Here is a 19,746-nt window from a genome sequence, read left to right as displayed (position 1 = left end):
CAAGGAATTTTTTGTTATTTCAGTGGCATAATTATGATTAATGCAAATGAAACTTCATCTCTCCCTACTGAGAAAGGGCTGCAAATCCTTTGGCTGGAGGAAGCCACCTGCTGGACTAAATGTGCATTCAAGATGAGATGCTATTTATTTCTTCTAATTTATTTGACCATTAATAGACAACATAGCAGCTATTGAAATGCTGCACAGAGCCATGCATGTTCAATGGCAGAGATCAGCCGATGAAACAGCTACTTATGATCCAGAAATAGGGTACAAGTAAGAATCCTCCACCCAGCAATGACAGGATAGAAGCATACAAAACTAATGCATATCTCAGATACCTTGTTGTCAGGTTCCCCTTTCGTCTCCAGCAACTCAATAAACTGTACCAGTGTTTAAGTAACCCCAAATGGTAAAGTTTGATATAACAGCACTGATGATGACACAAAAAAGAGTTTTGATTCAAGTATGTTATGATTTTTTGTCTTTAATAAACTCTGCAGAATAATCTAATAAGGCTCCTTTTAAATGATTAAAGTCAACTAAGTATTCAGATTAAGGAATATTTCAGTTAGCAGTTTTGGTATAACTTTGATTTTGTTATTTTTGATATTCTCAGGCTTCCATTCAAACCTTCTGCCATGATACTCAGGCTTCACTCACTACTTCATTTAAATGGCCGTATAAAGTAAGAACAGAAAAAGATATTTGAAATTTGAATCTCCCTGGTCTATACTCACCCATGTTTGCCAAGAGACATACAACTGCTTGTACATCTGCTCCTGCATATACATCAGCCAGTGAACTTACTACAGGTAAGCAAAGTGTGTGCACTCGAATTCGACGTTCACCTAATAAAAATAAATAGAGATCATTTTGCAGTATTATTTCCCGGTAGAGATGTACTAATTCAGTTATTACAGAATACCTCCTCTCATCTAAGATGCACCCATTTTGTAAAAATGCACAACAGTCAGGAAATTGCTGTAACACTCTCTCTTGTTCCTGTCTCTTCACCTGTTCAAACTATGCAGTGCTCTAAGGCATTCAACTTATTAACAAGCCCAAGTTTGTAACACAGACTAGCTTGTAACATCCACAATGTGTCCCGATCCTACAAATTAATTACGTTGATTTCCAGCCCAAAATTTCGTGTCATCTTCCACAATAGAAATTAGCTATTCTTTATGCCCCCACAATGTACTAGCAACTAGCTCTAATCTATCACAAGTCTGTGATTTTGAACAAAGCACATGCCAAACATGTTATTGCTTACAACAACAGTGTGCCTCTGAAGTAAAGGGAGCTTGCTTAATCAGCTCTCTAGAGGATGGAGATAAATTACATTTTCCCATCAAAATAGAATTTATAAAGATTTACATTATATGATTAACTGCCAAGTAGGCTCCCTATCTTTAACAAATTTCTTTTAGGATACAGAGAACAACAAAAGACTGTGGAACTAGCTATGTGGAACTAAATAACATTATGTTAGAAGAAACAACAAAAAGATGGATGGCCAATCATTTGAATTTGTTTACCTTTGCTGGAAGTATACAAAAGAGCTGTTTGAAAACAAACCAAAGATGTGTCAGTCAGACTTTCCTCAATGGACATTTGTACTGCAAATCCAGCATCAGGATTGACATTGGCAAGGGACAATAAATCAGTAGATCGTACAAAAAAGTTCCCATGAAAAGTGTGTATTGAAAGACCTAAAAGCAAATTAAATAATTCAGAGTGAGGCTACAACAGCATGAAAAACTATCAATAATTAAAATTCACAGTCCTCAAGGTGAGTTTAAGAAAATAGTAAAAATACCTATTCTAACTATCATGCAAAATCAACTATGCGACTCATTAGACATTTTAGCATGATCCTGTACAGCCCATATTAGATTCTGGACACTGAACTGAATGATGCTCTTACATTAGACATGTCAACCTACCTGAAGCAAGACAGTGTCATTTTAAGTAAAAATAAAAACAAAACAAAAACAAATGGCAAAAATTAACATAACTTACATAAAAGAAACTATTTTATTCAGTGAAAGAAATAACCTGGAATCTCATGTTGCTAAACACTAAGTACATCAAAATGACAGTTAACATGTTTTCACCAACTTTTCCATATGTATTAGTATTTCAAACATACCTTTTGTGCACCTTATGCGCATAACTGCTTCAAATCCAATCTTTCTCGTAAGGTATCTTTTAAGGTCTTTTTGCAACTTTTCAGCCTGAGCAGGATTATGGCTACGATGGAAAGATGGATAGTAATAGATGCACCCTGCAGAATACTTGGACATGCAAGCTGTGAAGGAGAAAAAGGTATGGTTAAGAAGTAAAAACCTAGATGTGAAGTCGGGACACAAAAACTCTGTCCAACCTTCTGAAAGTCACAGCTATGTTCACCTTTTTCTTGGTATGACCCACATCTGTAAGACAACAAGAACTGGCCCATAGTCAGTAATGAGTCATCCCAATATGCAGTAGTCTAATAATAAACTTACTGCAGTACGCATGCTATTTTTGACTGCTAAGACAGGAGTGCATGCAGAAATAGGTAACGGTGTAGAGGCACAATTTAGTGTGCATGCAGAGACAAATCCTGGTTTAATACTGAAAGATGAGAAGTTTTTCCTACCCTCATGATTAAACTCCATTACTTCTTTGCCATCTGTTTCCTCTTCCTGAATAGAGGAGTACCTTCTCTTTTAAAACTATGAAATCCGAGAACAAATTGTCTGATATGAGCAATCCAACACTTATTCTTTACTGCTGCAAACCAAGTCAATTCCTTTGCAGCATTAGCTGCATTTACAAAGTACAAAAAGACTGACATGACTGAAGAATTCCCAAAGTAGCCTGTGCTTCTGAAGACAGTGTGGAAAAGTGAATGCATACGTGAGGTACTCCTTACCGAGAGAAGCTAGATCAGAATACTGTGAACTTAAGAGAAATAAATCCACAGCAGTCTGCTGGCCTGAACAGTCCAGTGCCAACTTCTTATAAAAATCCGTTGCTGGACCAAGATGCTGGACCACCTTTGGTGAATAAATTATATAGGAAAGAGTTAAGACAATTGCACTCTCTTATAACTTTATGTAGCAAAGACATGCTATTCAGTAGCAAAGTATAATAAGGAAGTTTCCTTTAAGTAATATTTCATAGGCATTTCCACCTGCAGAAATTATTTACCTCAAGCTCCTTATTCTCTTAGTTTGCATTTACAAGTAATTATGATATTTACTTTGCAAGTATGTATCCTAATGTAATTGATACAAAGTATCCTACAACTGCTACAATGCATCATAATGTAACTGCTACAAGCTTTCAAAGAAGTTTCATTCTCATATAAGTAAAATTCATGAACCTATGCAGCACTTACTGGATGCTGTAAACTACAAGGCCATAAATATAGTAAGCAGTCACATTTCAGGTCTACAATTAAATATATCCACGCTTTGGTTCAAAACTCAGGTTGATATTAACTCAGTCAGCGATATTTGAAGCTTCTTTTGCTTGCCAAGAAAACCTACTGACCAAAGGCCCAAAAGACAGCTCATGCACTCTGAAACAATACCATACACACATGTATAAAATAGTGAACTTAAATGCACATAGACAGACATCAAGTAATTAAAATTTAGTGAACTGCTATAAAACAAAGCCCAAGAGTTGATTTGCAGAACTACTCAAGTCAGAAAGACACAGCCAGTCCCTAGTCTCATGAGATGAACATTAAAGGAAGTTTTTGTACCTTTGTGCTTGACCTTTGATTGGGATCTTCTCTGGAATGCAAAAGCCCTGCTCCCAAAGATGGTAACTGAGTTTGAAACACAGATATCCGACCACCCGTTGGAGACATCAATTTAAATGCAGCCTGAAGAGCAGGCCCCAATGCACTGTGTGTTTCTCTTGTATTGGTGAACATATTTGGTAATGCATTCAACAGATCTTTTATGAGCTGCAGAACAGATTGAAAGGTGTTTATGAGACTTTGCAAGCTTGAGATTTTCTGCTATTTCTAAAAAGCTGAACTGGAACAACTGGTAGACAAAGAATTCAGCTTAGTTTCAGCACACTGACAAAGTAATAAATTTTAAAACTATGATGCATCAAACAAATAACATGTAATACTTCTATAATTAAAAAGTAGCATTGGAATTACATATTATGAAGATAGGCATGAATTCAAAGTTTAAAAGGAACCTCTTTATTTAACTTTTTTCTACATTCAATGACATATTTTCAGTAATCGTACCTCTTTGCTTTCATGGAGATTTACAAGTAAACTATCTGGTGTAGGTAGGAAAATATCTGTAGGGAGAATGGAAAAAAAGCATCTTACTAAAATAAACCCCCAAACATCAAAACAGAATAAAATATTTCACTGCCCACTGCTATACGTACCATAAAATACAGCCTACTTTTCTGATACATGTATTAGAGAGAATAATAGTCTATACAAAGCTTGTTTTAGTCAAAGCAAGACCAAACTAAAATTTCACTTTTTAAAACATCACCTACTCTGTAGTTAGTATTAGATTATTTTTAAAAAATATATTCCCTTTACATTCAATGAAATTGACATAATCCCAGAATATTGGAGAGATTCTAATCTTTCTTCTGGAGGAAAAAAAAAAATAAACACCCAGAAAAATAGTTCTTCAAAAATCTAGTTTCCATCTTCTTTCAACTTACCATCAATATCTGAGACAATCAGCATCTGAGGCTGCGATAAACCTTCTTGTAAGTTGTAGAACTGAACAGTGCTGTCAAATGTTATGAACCCTATCCTTGTCCTTGAGTCTCCAGGCAGCCTGAAGCATTAAAAAAAACAACCCAACCAAACAATTAAACTCTAAATTTATCTCTCAAGATACATATGTAGGATATAGCTCCTGCTGATGTTAGCAGAAACTCAGCTCATGTATCAAGGGTGAACAAAAGGAAGGAGATCTGAAACATGAATGCAAATACTAATTCTCCAATATTTTCTGAAAAGCTGGGATAGTGATACTGTTTATAGGACTAAGTGTTACAAATAAGAACTCACGAATATACTGATGCTTTGTTCCAAGCTGAAACTTAGCAGGTTTGTTTAATCATTACCCTGACATACGACAGAAGGTAGCTGTTTCAGTTTTTAAATGGTCAATAGTTTGTTCTGCTTTTTCTTAACTAAAATCCCACATTTACTAACACAGTTAAAGAGTACTTACAGCCCTAAACCAAAATCCAGTCTCTCTACAATGAAACATACTTATTTCTCCTGTGGCTCATATTCCTATATATGGCATTAGAAATACAGAAAGAAAAACTGAACAAGATTTCTCAAATAAAACAGCAAATGCTGAAAACCATGATGGTGAACAAAAGCAATAGCGGCTAATACTGGTTTTACCATCCAGGTATAAAAATTAACTGGACGCATTCCTGTAGACTTTGTATGGAATTTTATGTGCTTTCCTAAAATAATTTAGCATGTGTCTGAGACTCACTGTATGTTTTGATATCTTTATTGGAAATTAAAATCAAGTTTTCTATGAAACACTTGTAGAAAACAGTTTTCAGAGTGAGATCTCAACAGGATGCAAATTAGTTTTCAAAAGACATAAACAGTAAAGCTTATTAACCCATGCTCATAAAGCACCACCACCAATCCTATCCCATAAATGCTGTCCCAGTACAAAAGTAAGTGAGAACAGATAGAAAGCAGCACAGGTACATCTGTGTAGCTATGATCTGAAAAAGACCAAACTGAAAACCAGACAAGTGGTTGTCAGACATTTCAGACAGTCTCACACGAGTTATAACATTCCAGGACACAGGACCTCAGCCATTTCAGACGAAGAACAGGCCAATTTAATCTCTGATTTATTTTTGTTGGTCTTGTCAAGGGGAAAGCCTGTAGCTTACAGACGTTTGTACAATCCGCATGTTGCTAGAATTTACAGCGACATCTACTTTGCATATAAATAAGTAAATTATTTGCAGATCCACCTTTAACCACATGCAGGGAAAAAAGTTCTCATCATGTAAACTGCTTCAACAGCTGTTCAAGTTTTTTTAGAGATGCAAGTTGCACATCAGAATCTCAGGCAGGAGAACTGCTGTCCTTTAGGGACAGAATACTGGAACGCTGTATGCAAGTTTTCTACAAAACTGTGTGTTAGTATCGTTCATAATAACACATTAGCTAATTCGAAAAGTTTATTTATATTCTTACTTGTCTAGGTTTTCCAGCAATGACTGGCAGACTATTGTCAAATATCCAGCCTCCACTGCATTATGAGATACATCTAAAACAAATAAATACACCGCAGGCTGAGGAGGACGAAGCTACAAAGTAAAAAAATAAAAATAAAAAAAATGTTCAAAAATCATATTTAAAGAAATGTTAAGAACGATTAGTCATTACAAAGGGAAGTGGGAAAAGGGAATACTTAGAAAAAAGCAAGATATAAGTTACACAGTAAAACTGATTTACTAACTAGAAGTCATGTGGATAGATTTAACTAAAATTCCCAGTGCTCAATAGTTCCCACTTGTAATAAGCATATAATGCTGTGCTTCTGAACAGAAATTTGGTATTTTAGTCTCTCCTTCCAAGAGTCAACTCAAACATGACTTTTATAACAGATCTGGAATTCACTCTTCAAAACACAACTGTTCTTTGAGTATTTGCACAATGCAATCAATTAAAAATGGAATTAAAATATTCTACCTACATACTTCTCCCAACCATGCAACAAGCTGTACTTATTCATTACCAAATGTCTTGGCCACAGTACTTAAATTCAAAGACAAGAAATCTATTTCTGCTGTTATTGATGTCATTATGAACAGGGCCTTTTCTCAGGCCTAGTTTATCTTTCTTGGAGACAATACTACTATCACAGCAATTGTAGAATGACTCCTAGGTAGAATAATTTCTATCATAATTATCAACAAAAAATTTGAACCCAACTTAATTCCCTCGTTATTCCACTGGTCTTTCAAAATGATGGAGAAACCCGAAACCCACACTGCATCAAACTTAAATCAGGCTAACGCTACATATTAAACTACACTGGACAACTACACGCACTGCAATTGCATCTGACTATCCACATTTACTAAAACTCAAAATAAGTATTTTAACTATTATATGGTGTTAAGAGAACCTTCACAGGAGAATTAATATACAGCACTGGAGCACTAAGCAGCATTAATTGCAAATGCATTTATATTAACATGCATTATTAATAATCGGTGTTGCAAGCTATCATGAAGACTTTTTTTACCATATAGTCTGAGGAAGCAATGAATTCCACTGTAGAATTTTGGACCTCTGGCCGTTTGTGAGGCTCTCCATAAGATCGTGTCAGAGGATTATACATAAATTCTTCAGGAACTATAAGCAACAAAAAAAATTTGGGTTTATTTTTTCAAGAAAGTTTATATACCTGTCAGCAAATAAAAAGTATTATGGCAGCCAAAGGAAAGGGAAACTAATGCAGACATTTCAATTATCACTAACAACAGAAAAAGACTTACATTAAGGATACATAAAACAAAGGAACTTTTCAAGTATCTCAAGCAACAGCAAAGTTAAATAACTGGAAACAAAAGAAAGCATATTTCAAACAACAGTATCTCCCCAGCTTTAAAACACCAATGCAAATAGAGCATTCCACAATAACAACAAGCTTTAACTTCTACTGTTTCTCATAACCTCTGGCCTAGATCACAGACGGTAGCAGCTGTCATCATGTTTCCATTTGTATGTTGCAACAACAGCCAATGGAATAAATTGATTCTATTATAATCAGGATAATATGATTACATTTTCTCTGTCTCCCAGAAAACTGCAAAATAACCTTTAGCTTCAGAAAACGCACAGAACATTTGACTTACGATCCAGAGCATTTTTTAAAAAAACCCAACAAAACCCACCTTAGGAACACTGTCATTTTAATCTAAAGCATCCCATGGACTGATATAATACAAATACTTGAAAGAGATTTTATTAATGCAAGCTTCTCTTGCTACAAAGACTCACCATCATTAACTCTATAGCACAGATTGCATTTCCACCTCCTTTGATCAATGAAAGAAACAAAAGGGTTGATATACGTCCTGCAGGATCTGCATCTCACTATTGTACTTGATGTTATTACTGGTAATTGCTAAAAAGAAACAATGGAAAACTGTAACAAAGGTACACAATACATTTTATAGAAAACACTACTGTGCAATACTGTGCATAAAAGCTTTGTAAGACTAGATATTCTATCATCTTTCCTTTTATCTTTTCTAGCTAATTTTCTTAGAGTAATTATGATGCCCATTAAAAATACCTTTCCCTTTAATATCCACAGAAATAATATTTACTATCTTAATCCAATCACACAAATCAAAAGATGTAGTAAGACCTTTAATGAAATTACTTTAAATTACACAGTTACAATGACACGGCTACTGCAGTAACAGGAATAATGAAAGACAGGACAACTTTGTGTGATAAAACATGACCGATAGCAACCCTTACACTAAGAGCACACATCATATGAAAAGAAGTCATACCAGTTATTTACCTTTTCACATAAATACAAACAAACTAAATGGAGAGAGGCTGCTTAACACTTACAAACAACCTTGCGTTGCGTTTGCCTTCTATTGACAGCATTTATCATGCCAGTAACACATTCAACATAAGTACCTGTCTCCAAGAGGGCACTGTAAATATCTTTTTGAGAGGTATCTGACAGCTCTGAGCCCAACACAGAGCAGCAATTCAAAGCTTCAGAGAACCACTGGCAAGCAATGATTTCCAAGAATAAGGAAAGAATTTTGAATTACTTGTCCAAAGCTTTTCCCTCATGAATTAAAATGAGGCAGCAAATCAAAGGTTTTTTTCTCCTCTGCCTAATTCCCAAACAACTTAGGCCTTACAGTTCATTATATTTAATATCTGAACAAAAATAAGACACAAGTGTATATTAAGTACATATATTAAAAAAAGAAAAAGTAAGCTACTGTACCGTTAGGTCTCTGAAGGGATGTAGCAACAAACCTAAAGGAAGTTTAGCTTTGTTTAACAAAGCCTGTGTCTGTGGAATATTTGTCAATGTACATCGAAATGAACTGAAAAGAAAGAAAAACATTATGTTGAAAATAGATTTTAAAAAGATGCTTAAAACACTGTGTTAACACCTGATCTTAAAGACTTCTGAAATCTAAGAAATCCTGTTTTACAAAGCTGAATTAATAAAGAAAAATAATGCATCAAAGAGATTAAAAAACGCCTTCTAAAGAAACGAAACTATACTGCCCTGTTCCCCAGTTTAGTAGTTCTGCAACGCAGGTATATCAAACTTGCAATGAAGAGGTAAAACTGTTTTAGGTACAATGCTCAATGTAAAATGCTGTATTTTTTATTAAAGAGTATTTTAGGGGGATGAAGGAACCAAGGAAGGAATAAAGTATTTGCTAGTTCTCAAAAAAATAATATTGATAAAACAGTACAAAAGGATCTCAAGTACTGAGAAAGTAACAATATTTTCTTTTGCTTAAAGTGGAAGGTGAGCTTAAAAGATAAAATAGGTCACTAAAAAATTCCCAATGCACAAACAGTGCTGTCCAAAGTATTCCACACATTAGAATTACTTTGAGATTCCCCATTTTCTGATTTCTGTTTTCTGATGGGACACGCATTGCCACTAGGGTAGTAAGCTGAGTTAGTGATGGGCAATGAATAACATTTATTTTGTAATTAGAACTAAGATTTTTGAGGGACAGCAGTTTCCATTGTATCTAGCTGCACCCGAGTTGGGACAGTAAAGAGTACTGCTTAATGTTAACAGGAGGTGAAAGGACAATTGTAATCATGATTACAATTATCACAGTAAAATGTGCTCAGAGTTCATTCAGTGTACTTAGACATGATCATTATAATTTTCTGGCAAAAAATCCTACGCAATATTATAAAAATATTCTATGATATGTACTGCATGACAATAAGGAGTTTATTAATAGATTTTTTCTTAACATGGAAAAACAAAGCAAAGATTAAGTAGATCTGATGTTGTAATAAGTGAGACAAACTCAATGTATTCTGATAGCAGCAAAATTTCAACCTTCATATAGGGGTGTAGAGGATAAACTTATTTTCAAGTGAGTTATATTAGGTCATTACAAAGATTTAAAGTCAGGAGTCAGTTCAGACTTTTTTGACACTATGCATAATTATCAGTCACTGGAAAATGCTGTTCTAGACACAGTACACTTACTCTGGACTGCAGTTTAATTTCCTAAGATCAGAATTCAAGTTAGGCACAGGGGCTGGAACTGAAGATACAGGCAAAATATTTCTATCTTGTGTGAGGTTTACTGGTCTCAAGCTTTCTGGCTGCTGACTATGCTGTAAACTTAACCCTCCTATGGAAGAGGACAGCTGGTTCACCCCTGGATATTGCTGAAAAAAAAAGAGAGAGCATTGCAAATGGGTAAGCACACAGTCATGTTTAAATAACAATCTTAAATCTTCCTGTAATACCAATTCTTCCAGACATGTATTAAAGGAAAAATACAGCAGTAATTAGTAATATACCCAAACAAGAGAAGAGTTGTATGGTAGAAATTAAAAAAATGCTAAGACAAAATTGACATAACACCCAAATAAGTATCATTGAACAAAATTCAAATTCATTACACAAATCAACACTGGAGGTAACACATAAAACTTCAAGCTTCCCAGGCATAAGAAAACAAGTTACTAGAAGGCTGACAATACCCCTCCTCTCCCCCCAGAAAGCTACAAAAACTTAAAAATATATTTATTTTTAAATTAAAACCAAAACCCCATAAAAGAGGAGAAAAGGTTAGGTTACGATGGAATGCACGCTTGAGGTCTGGCAGTCCAATGCCCAGCTCAAACAACGCTAACTTCAAAGTTAGATCATGTTGTTCATAGTCTTGTCCAGCCTAACTTCTCTGCCCTCCTTCTGCATCTGTATTTTGCCTCAGTATCTGTCTCTTTGTCAGATTTCACTGCTTTTGGGTGACTCACATGTGCATCAGGAGCCAGGTGATTGTACTTGAGTGCTTGGTCCTCTCTTTACCAGGAAAAGGAACAGCTGCACCACACACCCAGAACAAGCTCTATAGAGCTCTTTCCTCTGGATTCTATGCCTTGCTTATAAGGTGATTAATTGCTTGAGATCATAGTCCACAGTAGCGCTCTGATCAAACACGTTTTTGCTGATGAAGTACTTCATTGTGTTTCTTCATGGTTTCTATCAATAAACTACAGTTCTTTGTAACCCCAAACATTAAAATTGTGGATGCTGGTAATAAGTGGTGAAGCAAAATTGTTAAGCTTAACTTTTTGGAGATCTACTTAAAATTTTAATTCAAAAGCATTCTAATAAGAAGTTAGGATCCAGAACTATGATATCAATATTGCACTTAACATTTATTGTCTCAGAAATTATAAAAAATAAAATATGGACACATGCAAAAAAAAAAAAAAAGAAATAAAAAAATATATCCTGTAGAAAACACTTTTCCCATGCAGTTACTTCATGAAGTAACTTTTAAATTAAAAATACAAACCTGTGTATAGTGCTGAAACCCGGGATGGTGTCCTGGATTACTAGGCTGCACAGGAGTAGGTGCTGCATTTTGGTAGCCAGGCTGCAGTGCTGGATATCCATAACCAAAGGGCTTAGAAGCTTTTGGTGTTTGTGGGGTTGATGAAGCAGGAACTGGGCTGCTGGTCACAGAACGTGTCTCTGAAAGAACAAAAAAAAGCAAAACCCACAGGTATTGAATTATTTCTGAATTGAAGTATTACTGCTTCTTTTTTAAGTTAAATGTCAAGTCCTAAATGCTTAACCAACAGAACTTCCATTTAAAATTTTCGCATTAAGTTGTGTATCTGCAATGACTAAATAAATTATCAGTTACTGCAATTTTGCTGCTAGAGAGGGTATACCTGGGAAGATGATCATAGCCTTTTGTTAGTAGCTGCCTAGGTCTATCTTATAAAAAAAAAGAGTGAACAAATTTAAACTTGATTCTGTTATTCTTTATGCCTTCAGGAGAACCAAAATGGTTAGTTATTACCTGAGAAATTGGAATTCATAACCCCGCATCCATGCCTCCGCTATCCATATGCCTCTAGCTTCAGTGTATGAGCTAGACTCTATGCAGATAGCAGTATAAGCATTTTACTTGACATTTCACTTTACACAAAACCCCATCACACTAAGCAACCTACTGTGACATTCTCAGAGGCCAGAGCAGTGTAAAAGAACAAGAGAGGGAGCCCCCAAATTCATCCAATTATTAACTGCATTGAACAACATATTTTCCACCTGCTCTCATATGGCAACTCCACAAACTTCAGGATTGAGGTAGTCTGCTAGCAGGTTCATTTAGAACAGACCTGACATTCCTGGTATTTTTAGAGATGAAAATAAGCAAAACAGAAGATTTTTTTTTAATTTATTTAAAGAAAGAAGAAAATAACCTGATTCAAGCATGTCTGCAAGCTGATATCCTTGATGTCTCAAAACTTCAATGGCATATCAACTATTACCAGTTACTAATGTCAACACAATCAGGCATATAGTATAACCTAGAGAAAGATGCCTGCTTTCACACAGAGCACTATTTCAGCATTACCCTCAATATTACAATGGAAAGTATGACTTATGATGCAGGAAAGTTTTACCAAATGGTTACTCCAACTTCAGTGTAAAAACTGTGAAGTGATTAAAAAAGTCAGGTATATTCTCCCTGCTGATTGCCCCCACACTGTTCCTAAGCATTTCCTTCCACCTACTTGTTAATTAACAATATGCAGCACTTAGAATAAAAAAAAAATCATAAACAGTAAATATGTAAGTCTTTAAACAAAAACTTTCATAATGAGTATGCAATAAACTGCTTACCTGGATAGCCACCTCCTTCCAGGGCATCATAATTGTTCAGAACAGGAGAGGCACTGCTTGTAGTAGAGGAACTATCAATTGCTGGGGGGGGGGAATAATTTAAAGTTAGGTGCTTCAGAAATAGCAAATTTTTGAGAAATAAAGAGACAGATTTTTTTCCCAAAATCTTTGGTAAGAAACTGTCAAGAAGGATCCTGGGGAAAAACAGCGCTTCAGCCCTAAGATCTGACAGCTGTTACTACTGCTAAGAGGAGAGGGAGGAAGAGAAACAATCGACGTGATAGTAAAACAAGCAAGCAAGCACATGCCCAAGAAATAGTAAGAGAGAGATCAATGGAAAAGGACAAAAACAATGAAAAGAGTTGTTTCTTGAGATAAAAGATATTTTCTATTAAACTGTCTAGGCTACATCACCTGAAGCCTTGCACAACATTTTTAAAACCATCTCTACCATGACTTCCTTCATAACTGCAAACAATGAAGATTCCTATCGTCTTCAGGGTATGCACTATCCCCACCTTCTAGCAAAACTGGCAAGTATATAATTCTTTCCTCCTTTCTGTACTGTTGTAATTCGGAGTTTGTTTTGTTTTCAGTGTAAAGCTTCTGTTTTCCATAGGACTTGATAAGAGGTCTCAGCAATTGCTTCTGGTAGAGGAAAAAGTAACTATGTAAAAAGTAACCACGTAAAAGTAAAAAACGAAAGTTAACTAGCCTAAAGTAAAAAAGCACACAGGTACACACATAGTTGTTACTACCAAAGAGACACCTAATGCTAATTTTTAGTTCATTCTATGCATATAACTTGAATGTCTTACTGTAAAAATACTGCAAACAAAAATATATTTAAAAACATTTCTTCCAGTGTGACTTCACATACATTTCCAAAGAAAAAAGGCCAAAGACATTAGAACACCCCAAGCCACGAAGTGCCACAGAAAAGAAGTATATTTAAGATTTCAAAAAAAACCCAATTATATATATAACTTTTGTGACAGAACACACTTAGAACTGAGATTTATTGATACTGTTCTACTCAGAAGGATCAACTGTGACCACACATCCTACTGTGGAGCTGAAAGTATATTATGGGAGAAATTCAGTGGGGGAACATGAGAGGTTTGATCCCACTTCAATTGAGATTTCCAAGTTAAGAGACTCCCGCATATGGAAATGTAAAGCATCCCTGACATCTGGGACACACATTAATACCATAGTGACATCATGACTGTATAATTATTTTTGAGCATTTTGCCTTTACAGCATTCAGCTAAGAAATGGGAAACTACTCCAAAAAAAACCCAGAACACTAACAATACATTTTATTTTAAATATATTAACACTGCAAAACTAACACAATGTTAGTTTTCAGATTGTTCTTCACTGTAAATTTCCATTTCTTGACCTTGAAGTTTATAAAAGAACACAACTGCAAGATTTATTTTCCTACCAAGTTTAATCATTCCTTCTATTCTAGAAACTTAAGGAAACAGGATTTGCTACTTTTATGCTGAGCAGAAGCACAGCTTGTAAAGGTTTGGGAAGTCCTAGTACACAAAAGCCAAAATACACTTTTATTATTTCAAGAATATCAAGATTTAAGAATCTTGAAGAAGTACTTTTTTTTTGTCCGACCAGAAGCCAGTTCTGCATTTCAAAAGACGTACTAAGAGGTTATTTGCACAGCTGTGAACATATAAAACACTAGTTCAAGCTTTCTGATTTCACCACGATGTCACTCTGTAAAGAGTTTTTCCCACAGTAAACTGCATTCATAAACTTACATACACCTATAATTTGATATAAAATGGGTTTGCTCACATTAATGATAGTTATTTGCAAAGAAATATTATAGACTTCCCAAGCTCTGCCAGAAAAGTTAAGAGAAACCAATTTGACAAATATATGAAAGAATTTATTTTTAAAGCATGCTGTAAGTAAAAATAATGCAAATTAGTCATACTTCTACTACTACAAAAAAAAAGGATCTATGCATGATTTCTGACATACAGAAAAGTTCCAGTCAGAAAGTATAACCTCAGATATTCTGAAACACAAAGTCTGTCTAACTTAAAATAAGAAAGTGAATCTTATTTCTGAGTATCTCACATACTGACTGAAGACCTGTCACTTCAAGTCTTGGCTTCCAAAGAACTTCCAGATTTTGGAAGGTACTCTTGAAAACTGCCAGATCTTTAGAGGTCCTATGTGTCCTATTCTACTCTCCACTGGAAAACAAGTAGTTGACCCAAAACCAGCCAGAGTTGTAGAGTTTCCCACAGACCAAACCTGGCTTCAAACTCTATACTGGTCACATGTGTCATGGAGATCTCACATATTCTCAAACAATAAAAAAAAACAAGATCTTCTACAAAATTAAAGAACAGTTTCCCTATGCTTAAACTAAGCTACAACAGCTGTAAAAGTTTGAGCATATTAAGGACCAGACAAGAGAACATATTAGGAAGACAGAAAAATTAAGAATATTAGAAAACACTGCTTAGACAAGAATAATACTTAGAACATGCTTTTACAGTTAAGTAGTTATTTTACCAATATAAATTTTGCTTTCAGAGTTTTCAAGAACTCTGGCAACATAGTCAAAAGCGTGATAAAAAAAGTGAGAAGCTACACAAACACAAGAAACCAGATGTCCAACACCTATTCTTTACAAAATCAGTGGCAAAGCCTGAGCTAGAAACCTGTCTACAAAATGCAGTTAGAATGTATATTAACTCCAGTGACAGGGCATAAAACAGAATGCTTATTAATCAGTTAGCCTACATATCGAACTTGTGTGTCCTTTCACTCTTTTGCATAACATAAATTTAAATACAATGATAGCTTAAAGGTAACAGGCTTTATCAAAGTACAGGACATGAGAAAGATGGGAGTATGAACACTTTGTCTCTGGTAGGTTTAGGAAACAAAGTAAGGAGACAAAGATTGCAATTGCTAATAAATCAATCAATCAATCAATCTGACATTTCATTTCATAGAAACCTTTGCACGGGATTAGGCAAAAAATTCAGTAAGTAGCTCTGCAATAGAAAAACCACCAAAAGCCAGAATGCTCTCCTGTCTTTTTTAGACTACTCTTTAGAAAGCAGAATTCAAACAGCAGCTGTATCACAACAGCCAAAGCAAACTTTATATCCCAAAGTAGAATTGTTTTCTAGATGTTATAGTTTAATTAGACTCATAGCTTTAGGAAAAAATAATAATTACAAAGTATCCTTAGATTTAAAAAGTGGAGTTATTCTAGAGTTGCTATCCATAATTTAATACTAATATTGAAGCCTGTTCAAAGACCAATTGTGTTACCACACAAAGGAAGACACTGAATCAATTACCTGAAATAGCCAGAATTACACAGGATATGCAAACTATCCTAATACCTGTGCTCCCCTAGGATGGGGGTAATAATATCGCTTATATTGACACTAATATCGCTTATATTGACACTATTGCACCCTCCAAATATTGCCTTTCTCTAGCCAGAACAATGACAAGAGTCTTCGGCTGAAAATGCCTTCCTCCTAGGAAAAACAACAACAGCAACTATTTTCTTCTAATGTTCTACTTATTCAACGTAACAGCTGAATCCATATTATCCAAATTGATAACATGAATCCACCACACTGTTTTCAATTATGACTTGGATGTCACCCCTGTTTTGCTTCATCCTTCATGATATCATGTGCACTAAGCTATTTACGCAGTACTCCAGTTACATAGTTATTTAAATACAACTCACAATTATATGGCACTGGGTTTTTTTCTGCTTAGCTACAATACGAATTATAAGCTTAAAGTAAAAGTTACAAAACTCTGCTATCCCCAAACTGCACACAAAAATGGGAATAGTGTATCAGCACAAGGTACAAGCAATTGCAAATACCTGCATCTGTCAACACAGGCAGATGTCCAATGTTTAATCTCAAGAAGCTTCTTACAGTGTTACCATGCATATATAGATTGTAAAGGCTTTTCTTTAAGATAGAAGAAAATCTTAGCATCCGAGAAACTAAGGTGGTGAGAAACATCAAACTCAAAGCTAGGCCATTCTGACAAAATACACGCAGAATTCTTGCAACCATGAATGCAATATTTCAATCAATCAGGACAAACTGCTTCTTAAAAAAAAAAAAAAAAAAAAAGCAAAAGTTCTTCAGCTCCCTACAGAGCAGAGTTTAACACTGAACCTACGTGCTTGACGACAGAGACATACCTCAAGAGAAAAAAAAAAAGCAGCACAGATTAATTTACTGTCTTAAAAATAACACTTATTATCTTTCTATATTTACTTTACTATCTTAATTGTAAGAGTTCCCTACGTGTAAGATGAGAAACACGTAAATACAAACTTGTACCTAGTTGCTTAACATAAGCAATTACCAGTCTAAGTTCTACAGCTAGTTACTTTAAGAGTTTAAAACCCACTGCAAATCAAAACATTAAAAATAAGGGAGACTTGCAAGTTGTGACTATTACTTTGTTAGCTATATAAACCATCTGATATTAATATGAGAAAAGACAACCACTTGCTGACTACTACTGAACTCCATTTTTGTCACTATACTAAAAACAGCTGAGAAATTTCTAGTTAACTTGATGTATGATGCGTCAGAGTGACATTTTAAATGAAAAAACGTTTTAGGGGATGGAAATATGGAACATGACTTGAGTAGGAAGAGAACAAGATACTAGTGTAAAGCTAAAGCCAACCTGCTTCCTCATCCTCCTCATCCTCTTCCTCATCATCTGAACTTGATGACAAGGGAGCTGGTGCAGAGCTAGCTTGATTATTAACATATCCACCATACTGCATGCCTGTGAAGTGGAAAGCACAAACATAAGAATCAGACAGACAGGAAAGATGAGAAATGAAGTCACAAATCACTGTATTAAAAGCAAGAGAAATCAGCTGTTCTAGAAAAAATCCCAACATGCAAAAAGTTAAATCTACAACCCTGGACTATAGAGCTATAGTTCATATATGAACTATATTAGCAATACAACAAAAGCAGTTTTTAGTGGGCTAGTTTAGCAAAGTATTAGTACCAGAGGAAACTTTATATATATGTGTGTGTGTGTGCGTGTATATCAGGAAGTTAACACAGAGACTTTTTATGTAGGTATTTAATATCAGTTTGTCCACTGGAATACTTTCAGAAGTTAATAACTAGAAATAAATTAACTCCCTCCTAGACAAATTTTTATTGTGTTATGAAAAGATTAATACTGAACTTTTGCTTGGCACATCTGCTCCTCTTAAGACAAGAATAATTCATGCTGAAATTCTCAACAGTGTCAAAAATTAATGAAATATACTGGTGCTGCAATATGCAAGAGTACAAATGTACCTCTGCAACAGAGTCAGTGAAATTTAAGATGGGTAAATATGTAAACTTGGTTAGTCTTATTTTTAAGTTAATTCCTAAATTCAGGCTCATAGACCCGTATTTAAGCACCTAAACACATTATTCACTTTAAAGATCTGGTGACAATGCAACTATTGTTAACACTGTTACCTCCAAATAATAATCTATAAGGTTTTTTGGCAGTCATTTGGGGTTTTCTGGTTGCTTGGCTGGGTTTGTTTTTTCTTGGTCTGGTTTATATATTCTATTTTTTTTTTAATTTTTTTAATTTGTGTGCGGGTTTGTTTTGTGTTTTTATTCGGTTTTGGTTTTTTAATAATCTCTAACCTAAACATGTGAACAATACACAAAAGCAACACATATATACAGCATTTTAGAACAGAGTGAACCATGCAGCAAATGGCTTAGAACTGATTTTCTGCATTATTCATTATTGATGCAATTTCAGCACCTCCATGCTGAACCTCTTATGTTTTTCTTGTCACAAGGCAAGGTTAGCAAGGATTTTAAATGGTCTATAGTCATATTTAAATACATGCAAATGACTTGCTTCTCTTAGCAATCCAATGGATTGCCATAACAAGAAGATATCCTAATTCTTCAAAGCTCTTCAAACTTGTTCAGACTTTTGAAACCCTGGGATTTTTTTTTCCCCTGTGCACTGTGGCACCATAAGTGTACTTTATTTTAACATTATAAAGCACTACAGAAGTGTTGTATGTGATGCATAATCCGAAACCATCACAGTAATAATCTCCCATCCACAACTTGTATCAACTGTTATCAACTTGTATTTTACATAAAATACAGGCTAAAAATGCTGTTAGTTTAATGGATTTTTAAAAAGGTTTAGCACATGGGCCCAAGAGGACCACTTCAATTTCACTTCTGAAAAAAAACACAACAGAATGTAGGCAAAGAATACCTATTCAAACAGCGTGGAAAAAAAAAGAGAGCAAAAGGAGCAAAACCATATCACAATATTCTTAAGAAGCTGAACTTTCATACAGAAGTGAGACTGACATGATTACGTATATTCTACTGCATTAAGACTCATTCAATTCCAATAAAGTTTCTCCACGATACAAGTACTCACAAATGATAAACACAAAAAAAATAAAGCCAAGTGCAACCTAGGAGGTACAATGCTTCATTTTCTTTATACTGCTATAACACAGGACTAACTCAAGTGATTCACAGTCCCATCTTTTATGAAGTCTATTGGATGCACTTCATAAGAGGTTTTAAAAAAAACCCAAACCCAATAATCTCTGCAAAACCAGACTACAGCCAAGGAGGCTATGTCTTTTCTCAGGCCTGGGAAAGCTACAGAGGGAAAAAGACAGAACAACTGCATTATTGTAGAGGAAAACAAAACAACTTAAAAATACTAACATGCAAGTAAAAGTGAAAAA

At 34.9% G+C, this 19,746-nt stretch overlaps 1 protein-coding gene across 3 annotated transcripts in view; it reads right to left on the bottom strand.

The window, feature by feature from the left end:
- The window catches only part of SEC24B (SEC24 homolog B, COPII coat complex component), a 42,492-nt gene that overhangs the window by 8,564 nt on the left and 14,182 nt on the right, over positions 1 to 19,746 (bottom strand). For 2 of the 3 annotated variants that reach the window (XM_034064765.1, XM_005148627.3), the window contains exons 4-18: positions 17,676 to 17,780; positions 12,948 to 13,028; positions 11,605 to 11,783; positions 10,281 to 10,465; positions 9,033 to 9,135; positions 8,051 to 8,177; positions 7,293 to 7,402; positions 6,236 to 6,348; positions 4,708 to 4,826; positions 4,268 to 4,323; positions 3,764 to 3,970; positions 2,924 to 3,047; positions 2,156 to 2,314; positions 1,542 to 1,715; positions 741 to 851 (exon numbers count right to left, since the gene is read on the bottom strand). In XM_034064765.1, coding sequence (XP_033920656.1) covers positions 741 to 851; positions 1,542 to 1,715; positions 2,156 to 2,314; positions 2,924 to 3,047; positions 3,764 to 3,970; positions 4,268 to 4,323; positions 4,708 to 4,826; positions 6,236 to 6,348; positions 7,293 to 7,402; positions 8,051 to 8,177; positions 9,033 to 9,135; positions 10,281 to 10,465; positions 11,605 to 11,783; positions 12,948 to 13,028; positions 17,676 to 17,780 — 1,953 coding nt within the window. The remainder of the gene's footprint in view (positions 1 to 740; positions 852 to 1,541; positions 1,716 to 2,155; positions 2,315 to 2,923; positions 3,048 to 3,763; positions 3,971 to 4,267; positions 4,324 to 4,707; positions 4,827 to 6,235; positions 6,349 to 7,292; positions 7,403 to 8,050; positions 8,178 to 9,032; positions 9,136 to 10,280; positions 10,466 to 11,604; positions 11,784 to 12,947; positions 13,029 to 17,675; positions 17,781 to 19,746) is intronic. The other variant, XM_034064766.1, reaches the window with a different exon arrangement.

Source organism: Melopsittacus undulatus, chromosome 7, assembly GCF_012275295.1.
Source record: "Melopsittacus undulatus isolate bMelUnd1 chromosome 7, bMelUnd1.mat.Z, whole genome shotgun sequence".
Classification (NCBI taxonomy): domain Eukaryota; kingdom Metazoa; phylum Chordata; class Aves; order Psittaciformes; family Psittaculidae; genus Melopsittacus; species Melopsittacus undulatus.
Note: the sequence above shows the minus strand (reverse complement) of the source record. Positions and strands in the feature narration are given on the sequence as shown.